General features: G+C 36.7%; 2 protein-coding genes across 2 annotated transcripts in view; one reads left to right on the forward strand and one right to left on the reverse strand.

Moving 5' to 3' along the window:
• The first annotated feature begins 1,508 nt into the window (after positions 1 to 1,508).
• Positions 1,509 to 13,745, forward strand: LOC109099627 (PAN2-PAN3 deadenylation complex subunit pan3-like). The gene is made up of 18 exons (XM_042714354.1): positions 1,509 to 2,182; positions 3,447 to 3,568; positions 3,715 to 3,787; positions 3,880 to 3,950; positions 4,617 to 4,761; positions 4,904 to 5,133; positions 5,225 to 5,329; positions 5,436 to 5,493; positions 5,811 to 5,972; positions 6,275 to 6,391; positions 7,132 to 7,233; positions 7,722 to 7,887; positions 8,299 to 8,386; positions 9,543 to 9,682; positions 9,871 to 10,000; positions 11,244 to 11,308; positions 11,416 to 11,554; positions 11,899 to 13,745. Exons 1-18 carry the CDS (start codon positions 1,831 to 1,833, stop codon positions 12,037 to 12,039), a joined length of 2,406 nt encoding a protein of 801 aa, XP_042570288.1. The 5' UTR covers positions 1,509 to 1,830; the 3' UTR covers positions 12,040 to 13,745.
• Positions 13,746 to 14,175: 430 nt separating this feature from the next.
• The window catches only part of LOC109099628 (vascular endothelial growth factor receptor 1-like), a 32,094-nt gene continuing 24,354 nt past the window's right edge, over positions 14,176 to 21,915 (reverse strand). Inside the window, 17 exon segments of the mRNA XM_042714355.1 lie at positions 14,176 to 15,156; positions 15,481 to 15,572; positions 15,647 to 15,704; positions 15,962 to 16,071; positions 16,164 to 16,269; positions 16,370 to 16,469; positions 16,731 to 16,842; positions 16,939 to 17,061; positions 17,139 to 17,236; positions 17,998 to 18,112; positions 18,683 to 18,771; positions 19,421 to 19,534; positions 19,657 to 19,761; positions 19,839 to 19,974; positions 20,058 to 20,164; positions 21,276 to 21,407; positions 21,493 to 21,639. Of these exon segments, the coding sequence (XP_042570289.1) occupies positions 15,015 to 15,156; positions 15,481 to 15,572; positions 15,647 to 15,704; positions 15,962 to 16,071; positions 16,164 to 16,269; positions 16,370 to 16,469; positions 16,731 to 16,842; positions 16,939 to 17,061; positions 17,139 to 17,236; positions 17,998 to 18,112; positions 18,683 to 18,771; positions 19,421 to 19,534; positions 19,657 to 19,761; positions 19,839 to 19,974; positions 20,058 to 20,164; positions 21,276 to 21,407; positions 21,493 to 21,639 (1,886 nt within the window). The 3' untranslated portion in view covers positions 14,176 to 15,014.

Below are 21,915 nucleotides of genomic sequence, written 5' to 3' on the forward strand. Positions count from 1 at the left end.
GTTTCTTGCATCTTTAATGCTCCAGGGTATTAGCTAGTGTTCCTATATGTATGTATGTATATGTGTATATATCTATATATATATATATATATATATATATATATATATATATATATATATATATGTAGTGCAAAAGTCTTAGGCCATTAGTATTTTCAGCCCCCCCTCAGCTTTGCATCACAGAAATAAATGATAATTCAAAGTATAATAAATTTAAAAACAATTATTTAAATTGTAATAATATATCACAATATTACATTTTTTTTTCTGTATTTTTGATCAAATAAATGCAGGCTTGATGAGCAGAAGAAACTTCTTTCAAAAACATTAAAAATAGTAATGTTTCCAAACTTTTGGTCTGTACTGTATATGCACACTCTAAAACAACTAGGTTCAGTGGCCAGTTTGGGTTGTTTTTAATCTTAGGGCTGGGTAAATATAGGACAGAACACGTTGGGTTAATTTTACCCAGCAAATTGGGTTGATTCATTTTTACTATAATACTAGCTTTTTTTTTTTTTTTACTTCAGATATTAAATAATGTTTACAGATTAACTTAAATCATCTAAACTTTTGTAAAATACTCCACACAACCACTGGTTTGCATGATAACTTCCTTTATTTTCCTTTATTTAGCCTATATAATTTACAGCATTGTAATCTGCCCATAAACAAACAATAAACCACTCTGAGGACATATTTCAACGTCCAAAGTAAAAAGTTTATTTTACGCAAAGCATCAGGCTTTTCCATCACACAAAAAGACAGATGCGATGCTCCTTTAGGTGATTCACACGGTGAGCCCGTATGGTGCTTTGCACAAATTGAACAATATACATCACAGTAACGATTTTACAGATAAAAAAACTGTACACAAATCTATATTTTACCAAAGAAATGCATAAATTCGATGGCGCTTAGAACTGCTCTCTCCTGAAGAGTATGCAAAATCCTGGTGGTAAATAACTCAACCGCTGGGTTATGGTTTGACCCAGGATCTGAGTAACACTAAAACTACCCAAACATTAAAAAAATGACACCCAAAAAATGAGGGAACATTTTTTTTAGTATATATATATATTATATATATATATATATATATATATATATATATCTATATATATATATATATATACATACACACACACACACACTAAAAATATATACATACACACACACACACACTAAAAATTACTCTCAGTGTGAATGCACCGTAAAGCTCACCTATTGCACTTATATTATAAATAGGAAAATGTATACATGATGATAATAATAATAATGTTTTAATATCAATTATTGATTTATGATGTATCAAAACCACAAAGTGATAGGTAAATACCAAATTAATTAAAATATATATTTTTCAGTTACGATATGAAAAGTGCAAGGTAAAATTCCCTGTTTTCAACACTTAAGCTCAAGATACAAAAATTATCAATGATTGTAATATATTTTATGATTTAAACGAATCCCCTACTGACTCCTAATGTGAACTGCAGTCCTGGTCATACCCAGCATGCACAGCAGGGCTATTAGCGCTTAGCTGAACAAGTGTAGACAGAAGACAACAACAACAGCATGATCCCAGCCGAACGCCAGGCTGAGGGACTAGTAGGCCAGCTATGGACCCCGATAACGAGTATCAGTACATAGCAATAAAAGTATGGCTCTTGCTGACTAGTCATCTGGCTCGATGAGGAAGTTGATTTTATTACTAAACGTCCAGTAAGGTGCTCATTGTTTCTCAAGTGTTTTAAAATATAGTGCTGCTAAATATCTCGAGTCTATGTGCGAGTGTCTTCCGGCGGGAGCAGCAGCAGCAGCGGTGCCATGAACAGTGGACTCCCAGCTCCAGCTGCTCCGCTCGGGGGTGTCGGAATACCCGGTGTGAAAGTGAAATTCTGCCGTTATTATGCGAAAGACAAGACTTGTTTTTACGGAGATGAATGCCAGTTTCTGCACGAGGATCCGTCCATGGCGAGCCTTTCTCTGCACGGTGGTGGTACAGGTGCTGGCGGTGGAGGAGGAAGCCCCGTTTCTTTATCTCTCGCCGGAGGAGCAGTGGCGGCGGCAGGATACGTGCTCGGAAGTAGCGCGGCCAGCGGCGCTCCGGCAAACGTTCCAAAAAAGAACGATTCTCTCGGTCCCGCGGGAACAGCTATGGAGGGACAACTATTGTCCAGTAAGATTGCACTGAGGCCTAGCGTATCCTGTCCTCTGTTGTTGTTGTTGTTGTTATTCGGTTACGGGGCCACACGGCGGCTTTTGTTTAAATCGAGGCCGTGGATTTAGCGGCCTAAATTTCGCTAACACAACAACACGGGAAATCAACATGTTACTCCACAGCGCGCAAACACTTTTAAACGAAAGACGGAAATACTAAAACAACAGAAGCAAAAGCGTTTAGTTAATCCTCTACTTGGTTTCTGTTGGTTCCAAAATGTTCTTCCAAATGCATAAATTTTCTGTTTTTTTGATAATTGATGTTATCTGATAACATTTATTCGTTAAAACTAAACTACCTAGAAGGTTTTTACTGGAATACTCCAGTGATCCGGTATTGACTACTATCTTTTACAATTACACTTGTTTTACAATTTCACTCATTATGAGAAACTACTACTTATTCTAATTTTTTTTTTTTTTAGTAGTTATTAGTATCTGATCCAGTTTTCCTAGTGTTAAATAAATTAATCATAGTAGGCCTGCCATTCAATACTATTGTGTTCCAGCTGTTTCTAGTAACTTTTTTTTCTTAATCATACTAGTAATGGTTTAGTATAACTTTAAAATAGCTGTTCTGGTTAGTCAGTACATATGACAGGTAGGGGAAAAAAGAGATTGAAATGGGTGCAATAATAAATGTTACTAGTGACAACTTGGATAGATAATTGTCTCATAAATAGGTACAAAAAAATTATGTCATAATAAATACTATATAGTATTTAATGAATAGTTATTAGTGAGATTTTTAAAAGAGATACTCATCAATATTGGAATACATACTAGTCCAAAGTGTGTAGTTACACACATCTCCACAGAATTCAGTGGCATAGATACTAGTTTTAATGAATAAATGGCTTGCCATAGAAAAAGACCTGCCATTGTTCACAGGCAAGTTTAAAGTATCTTTATAAACTTAACAGAATAGCAAACATCTTGATGACACTTTAGAAGAGTCTGAGTGCATTTTCACAGTAAAGTGGGAAGTTATGTCCAGCAGCTCTTAAAACTTTTTTTTTCGTTTTCAGCAGAAATTCTATGGAACTTGCTTTTAGGAGAGCACATTAATCTTTTAAAACCGTATATACTGAAGCTACCATTCACTGCATTATTTGAATTATTTTTTAAATATATTTATATAATTTGAAAAAGGCTTACATAAGACTTTGTGCAAGATATTGTATTAACACAAAGGGTTCACATGTGTTTTTGCTTTATTGCAGTCCCTGGGATGGAGGGGGGTGCTCTGAATGATGCCAGTCTGACCAACTCGTACTTCAGCAGCACCTTTATTGGGGTCAATGGGTTTGGAGGACCAGCAGAGTCCAAATATTCAATGATGCAGGTAACATGACCACTAGTGACTGTGTGTGGTGATATGATAAACAGGAAACCAATAGATAATACTAGCAATTGGGTCTGTCAAATGGAGCACACAGTGGTGATTCATAATGGCACAGTTCACATGCTGATGGTTACTTGTGTTTTTAGAGGATGACCAGCAGTAGCAGTTCTCCAAGTCTGCTGAACGATGGTGCCAAGAGCTTCACCCACAGCACACATGGTGAGTGAAAAAAATTGGAATTTTTGTTGTGGCAATAAAGCTGTCATGGCAAGATTTGAAAAACTTTTCTATGTTTCTGCTCCACTTTTTAGATCCAGTAAATTCCCCAGTGTCATCTCTCTTCAGTGATTTTGGTGCTTTGAGCATATCACAAAGGAGAAAGGTGAGAGCTTAAGATTTTTGGAAGATTCACTTGTATTTCTGTTATCTTTCAAGAAGTTCTAATAGAATAAAAATGGTTTCAACCTGCATTTTTGTCAGACTAGTCATCCAACAATTGACTAGTGAGTTTTAAAAAAGTATAATTTTTTAGCTGTGGGGTTAAATTTCTATGCTGACATCATGCCATGTTTGACTTTTAGAGAGTTTGCACAGGAAATCCCTTAAAGAAAAGTTATTCAAAATTATTGCACCATGGCTACAGCCATATTCATTTAGACGGACATCAGTCACCATTGCATTGCATCTGACAATGCATTTTAAGATTCTGTGTCAAGGTAAAAACACTGTCTCCAGACTCCTGTGCTCTGTTTCATTCCATTGTGCTCTATCTGGTTGTTTTTGAATGCAAGAACACGTGTTATGTAAGCACCTACTTTTAGATGCCATGGACTCCCAGATATTATAATCCTAATGCAAGAGACCCCCATCCTAAAATTTAAAATTAGGTCTTTATGTATCAAGACCCAATTTCTTATTATGAAAAAAAGTGTTTATATATCGCACTATATATTATATACCAAAATGACAGTGCCAAAAGAAACATGTTTCTTAGAGGTGTTAAAGTGAAAACATTACGGTTCTATTTGTATCTGTGATTCTTTTTCAGGCTCCTAACCCCACAGCAAGTGAGTTTGTCCCTAAAGGGGCCCCACGGATGGCCTCCATGTCTCAGACGGCCGTGCCAGCATTCACCTCCCCAATCTTCCCTCATCCTGTCTTGAGCAGCTCCACAGCGGCTGCTCTTGCACCTGGTCAGTGAGTCACTCCCAGAAAGTACCACTTGGTGTTCTGCCATTCTGCCTGTCTTTTTATTATAATTTTTTTACTCTTAGTATTTCTAGTATTAGTGTATTCTGTGTTTAATTAGGCTTGAATATTTGGTTTCTTGGACAGGTATGTCACTCTCTGCTGGGTCATCTCCTCTTCACTCCCCCAAAATCACCCCTCACACCTCCCCAGCCCCACGGCGGCGCAGTCACACACCCAACCCCAACCCAGCCAATTACATGATGCCCCCCAGTGCGTCTGATCAAGGCGGTGGAGCCCACATTATTCAAAAGGAGACTGTGGGTGGGACAACCTACTTCTATACCGACAACACCCCTGCCCCTTTGGCCGGAATGGTATGGTTCATGTAAATCAGACTTTGCTGTGTGATATTATTAACTTTACCTGGTTTACCTAAAATAGCCAATGCACTCTTCTGTTTTTCAGGTGTTTCCAACATATCACATGTATCCGCAAACGGCACCTCATGTGGCGTACATGCAGCCAAAAGCCAATGCACCATCCTTCTTTATGGCTGACGAACTCCGACAGGTAATTGTCGATTTCTGCCCTCATCTGTTAGCCAGTGTTGTTTAGAAGTTGATTGTCATTTTCACTTATTTATTATAATACAGTGTCTTGTTTGTCTTGTTTGTAGGAGCTGATTAACAGGCATTTGATAACGATGGCACAGATAGATCAGTCTGAGAACCCTGGTGAGGATGTGGTTTGTCTTTCATTGTCATGACATGTCAAAGGTGTTTTGGTTTCAATGGACAACACGGCAACTGTTCAGTTATAATGTCTGTTTTGTGGTCAGCGCACATGGATTCACCTGCTGTCTGAGAAGAAAACCACATCCTTTGTCTGTCTGCCTTTTTTTAATTGGTTTGAAAAGCATTTACATAGTTATCTACCTTTGTGCCATTTCGATCATCTTTTTAAATATTCTTGAAGTGTTTATTTTGGTGCATATGTGTGTAAGAAAAGGTGTGTTGTATGATTGAAGTAGTCTGTTCCTTCCCTCTTTCAGGAGTGCCGTCTGAGGTAGACAGTTACCACAGCCTCTTTCCACTGGAACCCCTTCCCCCACCAAACCGTCTTCAGAAAACCAGCAACTTCAGTTACATCACTTCCTGTTACAAGGCAGTCAACAGCAAAGATGACTTACCTTACTGCCTCAGGAGGATACATGGTGAGGCACTAAGTATTTGTATGTGCAGCTGTTCCTGTAGGGTTCACTGGTTTTTGCAATGGCAATATTAATGGATAACCAATCAAACCACAGAACTTAAAATGAAATAATCTGAAGTTCAATATGGTTTTAAAGTGCTTATGGAAATGAAAGTACCTAGCTTTAATATATCTCTAAAAATTGGAGAACTAAAACCATAAACAGTCGCTGCGTCTTGGCAGCACAATGACATGTTGTGTTTTAGTTTTTTAGTTTAATACCCACGTGTGTAACTTTAGAAATGTCTTTGTGTGCATTCACAGGCTTCAGGCTGGTCAACACCAAGTGTATGATGCTGGTAGACATGTGGAAGAAGATTCAGCACTCCAATACTGTGACCCTCCGAGAGGTCTTCACCACCAAAGCATTTGGAGACCACTGTACGGATATGTGTGGTTTTTTTGTTTTGGTTTCAAGTGCGTGTGCATGGCCAAACTATTATGCAACACCGCTTTTGGTTTTGAAATGATGCGTTTGATTTTGGGTCAGTGATAAGGAGCTCTTTTTTTCTTTTGTCCTATCTATTAATTTATTAAAAAGTACTTTTTAAAAAATGTTTACATATGCTCTGAAACATATTTTTTGAGTGATGTTTTTATGTCATGAGTATGATGATTATTGAAAGGGGTTTTTTTAAAAAAATTTTTTGTTTTATTTTTTTTTATTTTTATTTCTTTTTGAATATATTTGCATTAATTAAATTTTTCAAAGAAGTACATTTCTAGGATTGCGTTTTGAACTAGATTTTTAAAAGACTTCAAGAGATATGTCTGTGATTGGCTACAATGATTATCGCTTCATGCTCTTCACTGAGCACTTACACAGATTCACACAGGAGCGTTTGAAAGCTGTCTATCAGCAGATCTGTCTATGAGCAGATATATTAGGGATCTGCTGATAGACGCCAATCACAGATGTATCTGTTGAGAGTGTGAACACAATGGCCAATCAGAGGTGTTTAAGAATCTGCTTAACAGCGCTCAAAATGCTAGCGGGAAATGCCGGTATCATCACATTTTTAAAATTTCAGTACTGACATCAATACTTTTGACAGCACTAGATGCTGGTGTCATTGACCCTTTAGAGTCTTTTCATGTATGATCACGTTTATCCTTCACAGCACTGGTATTTTCCTATGACTTCCATGCGGGGGCGGAGACCATGTTCAGCAGGCACTTCAACGATCCGGCAGCGGATTCTTACTTCACAAAGAGAAAGTGGGGTGAGTTGTTTGTGTGTGTGTGTGAGAATATATCCGTTAGATACAGAGTATGTCAAGTGTTTGGTGGCAGTTGTGTCTTCGTGAATGTGTAGAGAGGAAAGAGGAAGGAGTGGTTGAAACTGATCCCGCCCCTGGGTTCAGTACCTGCAAGCTCAAGACTGACAGAGGAAGCAAAACCCAGTGATGATGTTTAGCTGTAAACGGCTGCATAAAACACAGTGTAGCCTCAAACCATAAAAATGTGTTTATTAGGATGGAATAAAATACATTAACTTATTATATTAACAAGTCACAACATCTGAAAACATACATGTATTCTTATACACTGATATAAAATTTTAATGAATACCTTGATGTTAAAGAGTTTTATTGCCTATTTCCAGTGTTAATTTTATATTATTTATTTGTAATTAATTGTTTTGTTAAAGTTGTTTTTTTTTTTTTTTTTGAGAGAGAGAGAGAGAAATAACTTTGTTTTCTTCCATCAGGGCAGCATGAGATCCCTCCTCCACGGCAGCATGCGGGGCTCTTACCGGAGTCTCTGATTTGGGCCTACATTGTCCAGCTGAGCTCAGCATTGCGCACCATTCACACGGCTGGGCTGGCCTGCAGGGTCATGGACCCTAGTAAGATCCTCATCACTGGAAAGACACGGTACAGCCACATGCATCTTGCAAATCTAAACCAGAACTTCATTCATGCAACCGCAGGGTATTGGTTGATTTGGTATGAAATATTTTGCACTTTGAAGCAAATTTTTTTTTCTTTTTTTTTCTCTGAAGTACTACCCAAACTGTGCCAAAAATACAATTACTGGTAAATTAACTAAAGACAAAGTGCAGTTCTGCAGTATCTTCTTGAGAGCTATAGTTCACCAACTTTTGAAATGTGGGGCCCTTATTTTCTAGCCATAAATAGTGAATGGAGAAGTTCACTTTTAGATTGTTTTTGCTCTTCCTTTATTATATACTGCCTGTTTATCAGCTTCTCACAGCAGTGTTTGAACAAAAAAAAAAACAAATATGCAAACACAAAAACTGCTAAATGTTTGTTGTTTCTCTATAGGTTACGAGTCAACTGTGTAGGAATGTTTGATGTCTTAACATTTGACAATAGTCAGACCAACCACCTGGCGCTGATGCCCCAGTACCAGGTACTGAACATCTCCTTTACTCCCAAACACAGTGTGATACACCCATCACATCCATAATTTGACTGTGCATCTTCATTTAATCAGGTTTTGTTAAATTTGGGGTTGGTTTGGGGTTGATAAGATTATTTTAATTTTGTCAAAGGAAGTTTCTTATGCTCATCAAGGTTGCATTTTTTTTAACCAAAAATACAGTAAAAATAATATTGTGAAATAATATTATGACACTTTAAAATGACTTCTACATTTTTAAATGTAATATATTCCTGTGATTCAGCCAAACTCAATTTTCAGCAGCCATTAATCCAGTCTTCAGTGTCACATGATCCTTCAGAAATCATTATTAATTATTAAATCATAGCCGAATTATAATAGGCCGCATAATAATAATAATAATAATAATAACAATAATAATAATAACGATAATAATAATTGAATACAGTAATAGGAGAATGAGCCTAATATCATCTTGACTATTGACAAAGACATCTGCTATCGCCGATATCTCTGACTATCGTTGATACACAATACTATCTTCTATTGGCACAACCCTTACACCAGACACGACACAATCACTCAAATATCACAGCCATTCAGAAGCACACTGCACTCCCAACGAAATGGACAAGTTTATAATCTAATTAATAAATATGAAACCTTTTTAACATTATTGAAAGTACATGCTGAGTGACTGATACCATCTTTATGGAATACGCTTGTTGGTTCGAATTGAGTTTGAAGTTTTAACGGACATATATTTTTAAGATCTGAGGTGAACCATCAACTGTTGCTTTCAGTATGGCTGTAAAGGTCATTCAAAATAACATTCAAACTCACATACTTTTAACTTTGAATAAAGCACATAATCAGTACCTGAGATTATTGTCATGGTTTGTATGCTGTTGTTCCAGCCGCAACGTGGTGGAAATAGAAACTTTTCGTGTCATTTCTAAAATAGAAACTTTGCGTGTCATCGTTGCTGCTGGTTAGGACAAAAACTTAGATTAACATGGAAAAGATACCTTTTATTGCTTGTCTCAGCGTCCCGTGTAGTTAGCACATGGTGTAACATTTATTTTTGTCTCGATTGTTTGTCGTTTTACACTTTTGGTCTTAACTATTAGTTTCATCAGTTGCTGTTCCTCTCTGTGTCCATCAGCAAGCAGATCTCATCTCCCTGGGGAAGGTGGTGTTGGCTCTGGCGTGTAACTCTCTAGCTGGCATTAAGAGAGAAAATCTGCAGAAGGCCATGGAGCTGGTGTCAATCAACTACTCATCTGACCTCAAGAACCTCATTCTGTAGGCCTCATTCTCTTTCTTACACACATTTATAGCTTAAATGCTCTCAAAGTGGATATACTGTGACAGTTTGGGATTCTGTGTGTGTCATGTGAAGAACAGTTAACATGTTCATGCACTCATATATTCACACTTGTGCATTAGTTTGAATGTGGGGCCACATCTTATGGTCATGTTTCGATCTGCAGGTACCTGCTCTCAGAACAAAGCCGTCTGCGCAGTGTCAATGACATTATGCCCATGATTGGAGCACGATTTTACACGCAACTCGATGCCTCGCAAATGAGAAACGATGTCATTGAGGAGGACCTTGCCAAGGTATTCAAATTTGAAGGTTATAGTTTCTATCCACCTTTTTTTTTTTTTTTTGCAGCCATTTGCAAATTTGATGTGTTTTGCTTCCATTTATTTTTAGTTTTACAAAACAGCTTGTTATGCTGCTTGAAACTGCAAGCTGATGTTTTTTACGATATTATTTAAATGTATTGTCTTTATAAACACATTGGTTTTTAGCGCAAACATTTTTATCGTTTACTTCTCTTTGATATTCTTCTCATATTTCCCTATAGCGGCTAATGAATTGGAAGTCTCGCACATTCATAGAAAACCGCTTACTTTCACATTGAAAAATCAGGGGGAAATCCCAATGTTTCAAACAGAATGATGCTGTTTAATGTAAATATTTAATGTATAGTTTTTAAGTCAGTTTATTAAGAATTAATGTAGTATTAATTTTTTTTTTGATTAGTAATGATATTGTTATTGGTTAATTTAGAGCTCAATGTCACTGAGAATAAAAATGTGCAGTTCACTGATATTCTGAATGAGGTGTTGATACTTTAATCTCTGATGGATTCAGTGATTCATTCAGTAGATCTTTCAGACTAGTTTAAACAAATAACTGACTTTATTTGTGATTCATTAAAAGAATCAGCTCAAAAGAATCATTCATTTTTTAAATCTGACTGCACTAGTTATGCTGTGCATTATTTTCTCTTACTTTGTCAGTCTTTGTTGCTTTAAATTTAGTCACAGCTAGGCTGTAGATTTGATATCCGGTTCAGGAAACAAAAATAAAGACCTTTGCAGACCGTGCTATCCAATTTACCCAGTTTGCCATTATCTAGTGTGTGCTGAGCTTGCACTGGAAGGGTGGAGGTGTGATCACTGCAGATATTTTGGATGGTTTCAGCTGTTATTTCTTCTGCTTTTCTCCTTTTGAACACGCGTATCAGATGTGTGAAGACTTTTTTTGTACCTCCCTGGTACAAATGCCTACAAACATGCATTGTTGTATTTAACCCCTTTTTTCATCAAAAGGACCGACTTTTTAAACCATGTGTGTCTCCTGGGTTTGTTTGACGCTGTGCTGCATCTGATGTGAGAGCAAATGTGACTCAGAAAGAGGTTTAATTATGACCTGGTTTCCCCTCTTAACTTCCCTTCTCATAATCTGCAAATTCTCACTTACGCAAACCCAAAATAACCTTTTTTTGTTATTCAGAAATTATCCATAGAAATTTTTATTACAACTTTCTGCTTATGCTCCTGTATTTTGCAGGAGGTTCAAAATGGGCGATTGTTCCGCCTATTGGCAAAGCTGGGAACGATCAACGAGAGACCAGAGTAAGTCTATTATTATAACTAAAGTATCGAAACCTTTCCAAAATGGCAACCTTTTATAGAATACTTTCAAAATGGTTCATTTCAACATTTAATTTTAATTCTTGTAGGTTCCAGAAGGACCCAACGTGGTCTGAGACTGGTGACCGTTACCTGCTGAAGCTCTTCAGAGATCACCTGTTCCACCAGGTGACTGAGGCAGGCACGCCCTGGATTGACCTCAGCCACATTGTGTCCTGCCTCAATAAGGTGAGCCTGTTTAGCTTGTGCATATTTGTGTTTAGACTTTAGTCAGCTTAGACATCAAAAACCTGCACACCCTCATGACCAACATGAAAATTATGCATAATTACATGCAACTAACTAAACTCCTATATTCCTGTATATATATATATAAACTAAACCATATTCCTATTGTAAGTATTTAATTGTATAATTAACATACATTTTGTATTACATTATATATAATTTGTAACTTTAACGCAAAATAAAATGTAACAGAATTTCTATTATTTGTCATTCATCACTTCAGCTGTGCTAATTTAACCAGTTCATTATTTTTTGTCACTAACTTCTTTAATTTCTCATTGCAGTTGGATGCTGGAGTACCGGAGAAGATCAGTCTGGTGTCACGGGATGAGAAGAGCATGCTTGTGGTGACTTACTCAGACCTGAAGCGGTGCTTTGAGAGCACCTTCCAGGAACTGCTGGCCTCCACAAACGGTCCCCTGTAACCCCCAGCCATCCACAAGAGTGGGCTGGAACTGCCTGAAACAGAGCACATTGCACTACAGCCTGGAATCATAGGTGCAGGATGATGATCTCACGACCAGGGCGGAGCCAGCTGGTTGCTCACCTCCAGTCAGATACACTGTTCTGTCCAGAAAAAAAAAAGAAGTTGTTTTCTAAAGCTTATTTTTTTAGTTTTCACAACAGCACCGCAGCTGCAGAATTATGAACTGAACTGAGAGCAGTGATGATGATTTTTTTTTTTTTTAGACTTGGGAACAATTTCCAAAAAATAAGAGACTTTACGTCCTGCTTTTATTTTTAATTTTGTATTTTTTCTTTGGAGGATGCACTAAACATTTTAAGTTTCTTTTTAAGTGATTGTGCGTGTCCCACAGGGTGCGTTGAGGTCTGGGGTCTCACACATGAAATTAGAAGAAAAACAGAGCACTGTTTTTCCACATCATCTCCTTGTGCATTTTTAATGAGGTACTAGAAATCGGGACAGACCACTGGTCATGTGTGCAGACTCCTCTGCTCTGATGGGACAAACTGATGAGACTGACCACTTATGAATGTGTGGCATGAGTAGTGCCGTGCCACCACTTCTCGTCTGCTGTAGTTGGGCAACTTGGAGGCGGGAGGGGAAGTTACTGGTTGCGTGCAGTCGAGGGGGATTCCATGACAAAGGGGTGCTCTCTCCTCTTGCTGTGTAAACTTGTCATTTATTTCAGAATTTCGCAACATCCTTTTTCATTTTATGGATGCTTTGTGAAATCAGATTTTGAGATGATGCATTTTCGTTGTTTCTTTTGTATTTTTATTTTTTAAAGTCAGGCTCTTGTGATAGGAACCAAAGAACTGGATCACTCTAAGCAAGGGAAACCAGTTCTGTCTCATTGTGGAATGTCCTCTAATGTCTCTGTTGTGGAGAATCCCAAGTTTCTGTCCATTTTATCATTCTTTCCTTAATTTGTTCTAATTTTCCCGCTCTCCACGCTAGTATTGGTTTGGATATAGTGAATCTCAGTAGAGCTCTCTTGTGTTGTTACTGTCTTTCCCTTTCCTGACCAAGTTGTTGTACAGAGATGCATGATGGGATGTTTCTCAGCTCACTTGTGTGATCTCTGTGGACCAGTCCCAGCAGGTTGGTTGGGATTGTATTGGTTTCGTTTTTGTTTAACTATGATTTGACCTACAAATTATGTGACTACATCCGTAAAACAGTATGGAATTCGCTCAGGTTGATCCCTGACAGGAATATGCCAATGACTGAATGTGTCTGACCTGTCATTGGTGACTGCCCAATCCGTGAGTCAAGGAACAGGTGCGACTTGCAGCACAGATTTGGGTGTGCCACACTGGACTGAGAAGGGTGCAGGATACAGCAGGCAGAGCTGAGGATGCTGTAAGTTCAATAATGTACTCTTTCCCTCTTCTCTATTTTAGTCGACTGATAAGTAAACTAATTGGTGAACATGGTGCCAAGCCCGTATCCCTCTCTGAATCACACACACACTCACATTAATACACACCTTTTACAGGCCATTCTCATATCATGTACCACACTCCTGACACACACATACATATGCACTCATACATGAAATCCTCCTTCACCATCCCAGTACGTTTTATGCCCTCCTTGTGTTTGTCACATTTTTGCAATATTTGTGTGTACAGCAGTATTTTAATAAAGAGTAATAAAAGAGAACATTAGTTTGTTTGTTATTAAATGGCGTCGTTGTTGCTTAAATAGAGAATGACAAACTGCAGCATTAAAAAGGAACTTGTTCGCAACTTGGCTCTTAGATAGAGCACAGAAGAGAATGCAATGCTTTCCAAAAAAGATGCTACAAAAATGAGCAGCACTGAAAAAAACGCAGCAATGAGGCCCAGTCTCGGATAAGGTTTTGAACATAGCATAAAATTCAGGTTTCTTTTGGTTTTTATTTTAGGTTTAAGATGCTTCCAAATATAAGAAATTTATTGTTGTTTTTTAACTCATGTAACACACTACTGTTAAAAAATTTGGAGTCTGTACGATTTTTAAAAATGTATTTTTTTTACTTTAACAACACAACTGTTTAACATCGACAATGGTTCTTGAGCAGCAAATCAGAATATTAGTATGATTTATGAAGGATCATCATGGGATACTGAAGGGTAGAGTAATGATGCTGAAAATTCAGCTTTGCCATCACAAGAATAAATTATATTTAAACATTAAAATAAAAGCATTTTTTAATCATAATGTAATTTTTATTCTTCCAATACTAAAACATTCTGTCCTCATTCCCAGGCCTAGTGCATCATTGGCAGTGTCAAAGGTTTGCTCAAGATCTGAAAGATCTGCAATTTCATTCTTTTCACCATTAAATACAGCATATATACTATACTACTGAATGCAAATAAATACAGTGTCAGGTGAACTTTTCCAGCATATGGCTTGCAGCACATGAAATGTGCTCTACAGATAAACATTTGGTACCTACAAGCAGTGATTGTAATAAATGCTTTTCACAAGCTCATACATGATATTAGCTGCTCTATGATTACTAAAACAAAACTAAAGTGGCACAGATTACCAGTGGTTTCAAAGAAGGTATACAGATGTGAGATAAGAGTTTTAAATGAAATGCTGATTAGTAGTTGCAAGTCTCAACATGATAGACAAAAGTCATGAAATACCAGAAATCGACAGGCTTGAAAAAGTAAATCCATAACCAGTAATTATGAGTGATTAAAAAAAATCATAGAAGTTCACAGAGTAAAAAAGTGTGGGAATGTGTAGAGAAACTCAGAAGAATAAGATATTGATTCAGAAGTACTGGTTTGACAGGACAAACCTAGGACAATAAGCTACTGAAAGCAAAACTGTTGAGATGAGCAGTGTTTTGGTGGTAGTGGTAATGGATGTTGGCTGCTGTTTACTGGCACGTTGGCTGACGTGTGTTTTAGAAATAGGTAGAGGACAGCAGCTTCATAGTCTGGTGGGGGAGCGCAGCACCTCTGAGCAACACACAGGAGGAACCTCCCTGTGATGACAACAGGGGGCGCTATTCATACAAGGCAGCACTTTTGCAGGTAGCTTCATGCACTGGTTTTGACCTTTGGAGAAGAACCTGTAACACAAAACACAGTGACCTCATTTTCTGTAGATGATTACATATATGCAACTTAATTAATGCATGTAAAAAATAACTTTTTTTAAGTGTTTTATTTATTTACTCCTGTGATGGCAAAGCTGAAACAGAAGGTTAGTTTATAATCTTATAAATGTCTTTATACTCAACTTTGATCAATTTAATGCATCATTGCTGAATAATAGTTAAAAAATGTATAAAAAGTTCTTGAAATAAAAGTCCTTCAAAAAAGAAAATCTTACTGACCCCAAACTTTTGAATGGTTATGTAACAGATCATCAAAGCCAATCTCATGACACCTACTTGGTTATGTTTTTAGTTTTGAATCTGTCCATCCATTTTATCTGAAGCAACTCTTCAGACGGGAGAACCATTCCACTGTCAGACTGGCTGTCCTATAAAAAAAAAAAAAATGTCAATTTCAACAACTTTACCCAAGTGGAATTCAACTATATTCTAAAACACTTACATCAGGGATTTCTTTGTGTAGATCCTCAAAAGTGCTGATGGCTTTAATTTTCCCAGCACTAAAATACATATTAAATTACTTTAATTTAATTGTAATTTAATATTTATTTTCATTTTATTAATTAATTTGAAAAGTAATTATTTAATTTTTATTTTATTTGTATATTTAATTTTTATTGAATATTTATTTTAATAAAACAAAATTAAAATAATAACAAGTGTATTTTTTGAATATATTTTGAATTGTACATATTGCATTTCACATGAAATTTTACATATTTAGTTAATACGTTAACATGTTAAATTACATTTGTACCTTGAAGTTCGCAGTGTTATCTGACTTATGTCTTTCTGGTCAAGGTGTGCCGTGACCGAATTTCCTTCTCCAGAAATAAAAGTGTTCAGTGGAATATAATCCTTTCCATCCTGTTTAAGAAAAAGTGTGTGCAAAAAAGGTTCTGACCAGTCAAATAAAAACAAGGAAAATGGCTTAATAAACACACTTAATAATGTCCTACCTGTTGGACACAGGTCTGCAGGAGGTCTCCCAGTAGCTCCACAAGAGCAGAGAAAGAAGGTCTGTCCTCAGAGTTATTTTCCCAGCATGCCATCATAATGCTGTAACTGTCAGACAAATCCCACAAGCTCATTATTAGCAATGTATTGGTTCACGGGACAATGATTGAACATGTTTTATATGGTGTATTCAGGTGCGAGAACTGACATCTCTGTGGTGCTGTACTCAGGAGGACACATCCGAGTCCCCTGCTTCAGTCTGTGACAAAACTCCTCATCAATGTTGAGCCCCGGGTACGGAGATGCTCCTATGGACCAGAAACACTGTTACATTGCACTGTTCATGTGGGCATGTTTAATGTAGTCAGTCACTTTGTATAAAGTTTCACTTTCATGCTTTCTGATGAGTTTTCCTCACTTTCATTCTCTTGCTATGACATGGCAGAGCGACAAATGTCGATGGTTCTATTGCGCCATATTTCAAAGTGATCGTGTTATGAAAAAAATCATCTGTGGCATGTGCCGAATGCTTAAATTAATGTGATGCACGTAAAGAATATTGACATCACCAAGTGAGAAGATCTCCCAGAGCAGAACTCCATATGACCACACATCACTCTGAGTGGTGAAGACTTTGTCAAAGATCGATTCAGGTGCCATCCACTTCAGTGGTAACCGTGCCTTCATTGCAAAACACATTCATTACACCCATTTGGCCCCGATCATTCTTTATATTGATGACCATTAACTTTAATTTATTGATGGCAGAACACTCACATCTCCCTTGCGCACATAGTCTGGGTCTTTGTATACGTCTCGGGCCAAGCCAAAATCACATATCTTCACCACGTTGTTGTTGGACAACAGGATGTTTCTGGCAGCAAGGTCACGATGAATGCACTGAAAACATGAAAAAACTTTGTGATTCAACCTAGTTCATATTCATATACCCTGATGCAGACAGGAAGATACTTTACCTTGCGAGAGGCGAGAAACTCCATGCCTCTGGCTACCTGAAAGCTGTAAGAAATCAGGTCTTCAAGCAGCAGAGGGTCGTTGGATTCAGGAAGAGAACCTGCAGAAGACAAACAGTAAGACTTTAGTCTCTCTTTAATGAATTTTATTATTAAGATCAAAATGAGATTTGTTTTAGATGAAGGAATAGTTCACCTTAAAATGAAAATTCAATATTTACTCTGATGCTCTGTCAAATCTGACTTTATTTCTTCTGTGTAACACAAAAGATGAATTTTTGTGCAATATCCTGAAGAATATTTTTGATCCATGGAAAAAAGACAGTCATACAGGTTTGGAATGACAGGACAGTGGTACTAGCTTTCAAAGGTTTGTGGGTTAAAATGTTTTTTTTTTAGCTGAATTTTCAGCATCATTACTCCAGTCTTCAATATCACATGATCCTTCAGAAATCATTCTAAAATGCTGATTTGCTGCTCAAATTTTTTTTTTAAATTAATGTTGAAAACAGTTGCTCTGCTTAATATTTTTGTGGATACTTTTTACAGGATTCTTTGATAGAAAATTCAACAAATGACTAATTTAAAACAGACATATTTTGCGACATTTATTTACTGTCATATTTGAATCCTTGCTGAATAAAATTATTTTTTTCATAAATGTTACTGATTCTAAACTTTTTAACGGTAGTATAAATGATGACAGAATTAAAAAAAAAAAATTATAGATTATCCCCTTCATGTATTTTTGCTTCTAAATAAAACATTATACTAGTTAAAGATTGTCATACTGTTCAACAAGTTTTATGGTTCATTGCATATTAATACATTTAATGACATCATGCATGTGATGTAAGCTCACCACTGTCCTCCTCTGAGATGTCTTCATTCTCTTCACCAAACCCTGAACTAGCATTGCTCTGGCTCCTGGACACACTGACCAATCGTCCTTTATATCCCTCCTCTTCTCTGTTCACCTGAGCCAGACACACACAACACATGAAATGAGCAGCCATTCAGCGGGAACACATCTAGTGAATAATGCACATATCAACATATCTCTATGTGTTAAATAAAAGGTCTCCATATGTATCTCATACTTTAGCACTAGGCCCCACTGATCTTGGATCAGCACTCAATGACTATCACAGGAACACAATGTTCTTTGTATGAAGATTTTGTAGAGTTCATTCAATAAGCAGCTTTAGAGATGGTCACACAGAGGGAAGTATGACTCTGTTGTCTTGATGAACACTGGTCTGTTTATTTCAGAAGGAAATAAGAGAAGTCTATAAACTTGACATCAGATATATATATATATAGAGGCCACTGAACCTCACAATACCACAAAACCAACAGTTCCCCGTGAAATACTGTGACATTCAGAAGACTTTCTGAGTGACATTCTGCAAAACTAATAAAAGATTGTATTTTAGATATAGTTGATGACTGATTATAAAAAAATAACTGAAATGAAACTGTTGAAGTGAAATTTAACCAGATAGATAGATAGATAGATAGATAGATAAATAGATAGATAGACTAACCCTATTCAACAGGAACACCTCTCGTTTGCTCTTAAGGTACGCAGACAGGTTGCCAAACTTACAGTATTCAACTATGACCATCAGAGGCCCTGAAAAATATATATATAAAATTAAAACATATAGAAAGACATATAGAGCAACACCCTTCATGTTGTTCAAAAGTTTCATCAAAAGTTCAAAAGAAGTCTCTTATGCTATTTGACCAAAAATACACTAAAAACATTAATATTGTGAAATATTATTAAAATTTATAGCTGTTTTTTTATTTTAATATATTATCAAATGTTTTCAAAATCATTACTCCAGTCTCCCACGTCACATGATCTTTCAGAAATCATTCTAACATTCAGAAACATTTCTTATTATTATCATTGTTGAAAAAGCTGTGCTGCTTAATTATTATTATTATTATTATTATTATTATTTGTGGAAACAGTAATACATATTTTTAGGATTCTGTGATTAAAAGAAAGTTAAAGAAATAGCATTTTTAAAATGTAAATTTTTTTGTAACATTATAAATGTCCTTACTATCACTTTTGATCAATTAAAGGCATCCTTGCTGAATAAAAAGGATTCATTTCTTTAAAAAGAAAAAAAAAAAAATCATGCTGACCCAAACTTTTGAATGGAAGTCTATATATTAAATACACATGGAGGTTTTAACTATTACTTTTATAGCCGACATACAGCAAAACCAAACGTTGAGGGTTTACAGAGAAATGATGACATGCAGACCTCCTGTTTTGGTACATGCACCAAGAAGATTGACCACATTGAGGTGATGACCAATATGATTGAGGATCTTCAGTTCTGTCATCAGAGCCTTGTGTTCACTGGGCGTAGCGCCATCTGCAGGAACAAGATAGACATAACTCCTGACACTTAAGTGATGTACATTTGCTAAATAGGCTTTTTATTACACAATAGGTATTTTTAAGGTCCTTGAGCAGTTTTAATGTTTAAAAACACACCTTTAAGCATTTTGACAGCCACTGTGGTGCAGCTGGCTGAATTGCAAATGCCAAAAGCTGAGGCCTGCATTACTCGCCCAAATGCCCCTCGCCCAAGGGGCTTTTCTGGAGAACAATAAAGAACATATCAGTATATCACATAACAGCATCAATACAACTTATAAAGCACATACACAATTTACCTAGTTTAAGGCGGTCACGTGGAAACTCCCATTGGGCAGGATCATACTGTAACCTGTCACAGTGCTGAACCAGAGGCTCCTCCCCTGGATGCAGGATGATTGGCAGGCACTCTGCTTTGCCATTAGTGGAGTTTGGCTGAGAATGACACACATCTTATAGATATAAATTACATGGTACTGTAGTATAATTGGTCTTCATATGTGTTGATTTGCTCTCACCTGTTTGAGTTTGCGAATCAGCAGTGTGAGAAGCAGCCAGAAGAGAGTGGCCACCACGCACGTACATGCTAGAGTTGGGATCTCCAGAGAAAGGGATTCAGATGAACCTATGGGGTAAATAAATAAGTGTTGTCACATAATATGTGTCTTTAAAGAGAGAAATGGGACATATCCCGGATCACATTTGTCCCCATGAGCATGACAACTCCCTATAGATCATGAGTAATGCATTAGCCTCTATAGAAACAGCTAAACAAATGAACCTACATAGAAATAGGTAAACAGTCTAAGGGTTGAAAAGCCAAGGCCATCTGTGGGAAATGAAAATGGGAGACAGTTTCCTTCCTGACCTATCGGAAGAGAACAGCGTGAACGTCTACTCAGAGCACTGTTTTTAGAAGCATCCGACAAGTGTTAATAAGGGAGTGTGAGAAAAAAAGATGGGAAAGAAAGAAAAAGAGAACTAATACCAACATGAAACTTTGTAAAATGAATATTCATTCATACATTAAAAGTTTAAAAGTCTGGGGTCCAATGCACAAGGGCTGCATTATTTTTTTTTATTATTAAATATAGTAAAAAATTTGCATTATTGTGAAATATCATTACAATGTTAAAGTAACTGTTTCTATTTTAATATATTTTAATATATAATTTATTCAGCACAGCTGAATTTTCAGAAGCCATTATTCCAGTCTTCAGTGTCACATGATCCATAAGAATTCATTCTAATATGCTGATTTGCTGCTCAAGTGACATTTCTTATTGTTATCAATGTTGAACACAGTTGTCCTGCTTAATTTTTTTTTTTTTTTTTTTTTTGTGGAATGGTGATGTTTTTTCCAGGATTCTTTGATGAATAGAAAGTCCAAAATAACAGAATTTATCTGAAATATAATTTTTTTGTAACAATGTATTTACTGAAACTTTTAATCTAATAAAATGTATCACTGCAGAATAAAATAACAATAAAAATATCTTACTGACCCCAATCTATACAGTAGTGTATATTCAGTAGATGGTGATTTAAAGGTGATTTTCATTGTTTACCAGCTGCTAAATGAATATTGTTCTGTTTTAGAACAACAATTATTTATTTCTTAATTATTATTATTATTAAATGTACACTTGCCATAAACATAACAGAGGTAAAATAATAATAGTACAAATTAAAATGTATTCTCAGGTCTTGAGACAAAGGACAAAGCAGTGGCTTACTTTGAACCCAAATGTGGGCGGAGCTCTCCACAGACCCTCTTTCATTGGTGGCCTCACAGGTATAAAGTCCCTGGTCTTCAACAGTAATTCGGTCAATGTGAAGAGTCCCTTCCTCTGGAAACAGCATAATTCCTGTCAATAAATGAAACATGTATGTAATATATTCCCATACAGACACTTAAAATAATTGATCAAAAAGTACACTTTCTAGTCTCACCAGACACTTGCTGCAGCTTCCTTTGGTCCTTATACCATGTGATCCGGGGGAATGGAATTCCCCGAGCGGGGCAGTGAAGAGTGACCGAGTTGCTTACGTTAACACTGTGATCGCTCAGATTTCTCAACAGCACCGGTGCCTGCAGAACTGTACAGTGTGAGACAAAAATGGCTCGAGTCAGGGGTCATTACGCATGATGTTTCATGTCCACTGAAGCAGTTTAATCAAAAAGATCAAAAACACCCCTAGGGAGAGTGACGGAAATCACAGCAGTCACATGAGGCACTTAGCAATACACATCCGCCTTATAAAGCAGCTGAGTGATTTACGGGTGACGTGGTTTGCTATTGTTATAGAAGTGTGAATAGACTGCGAGTTGTATTTCTTTCATTACAGATTGAGGCCTGGAATGTTTGAATTGCA

Source organism: Cyprinus carpio, chromosome A24, assembly GCF_018340385.1.
Source record: "Cyprinus carpio isolate SPL01 chromosome A24, ASM1834038v1, whole genome shotgun sequence".
In the NCBI taxonomy this organism is placed as follows: Eukaryota; Metazoa; Chordata; class Actinopteri; order Cypriniformes; family Cyprinidae; genus Cyprinus; species Cyprinus carpio.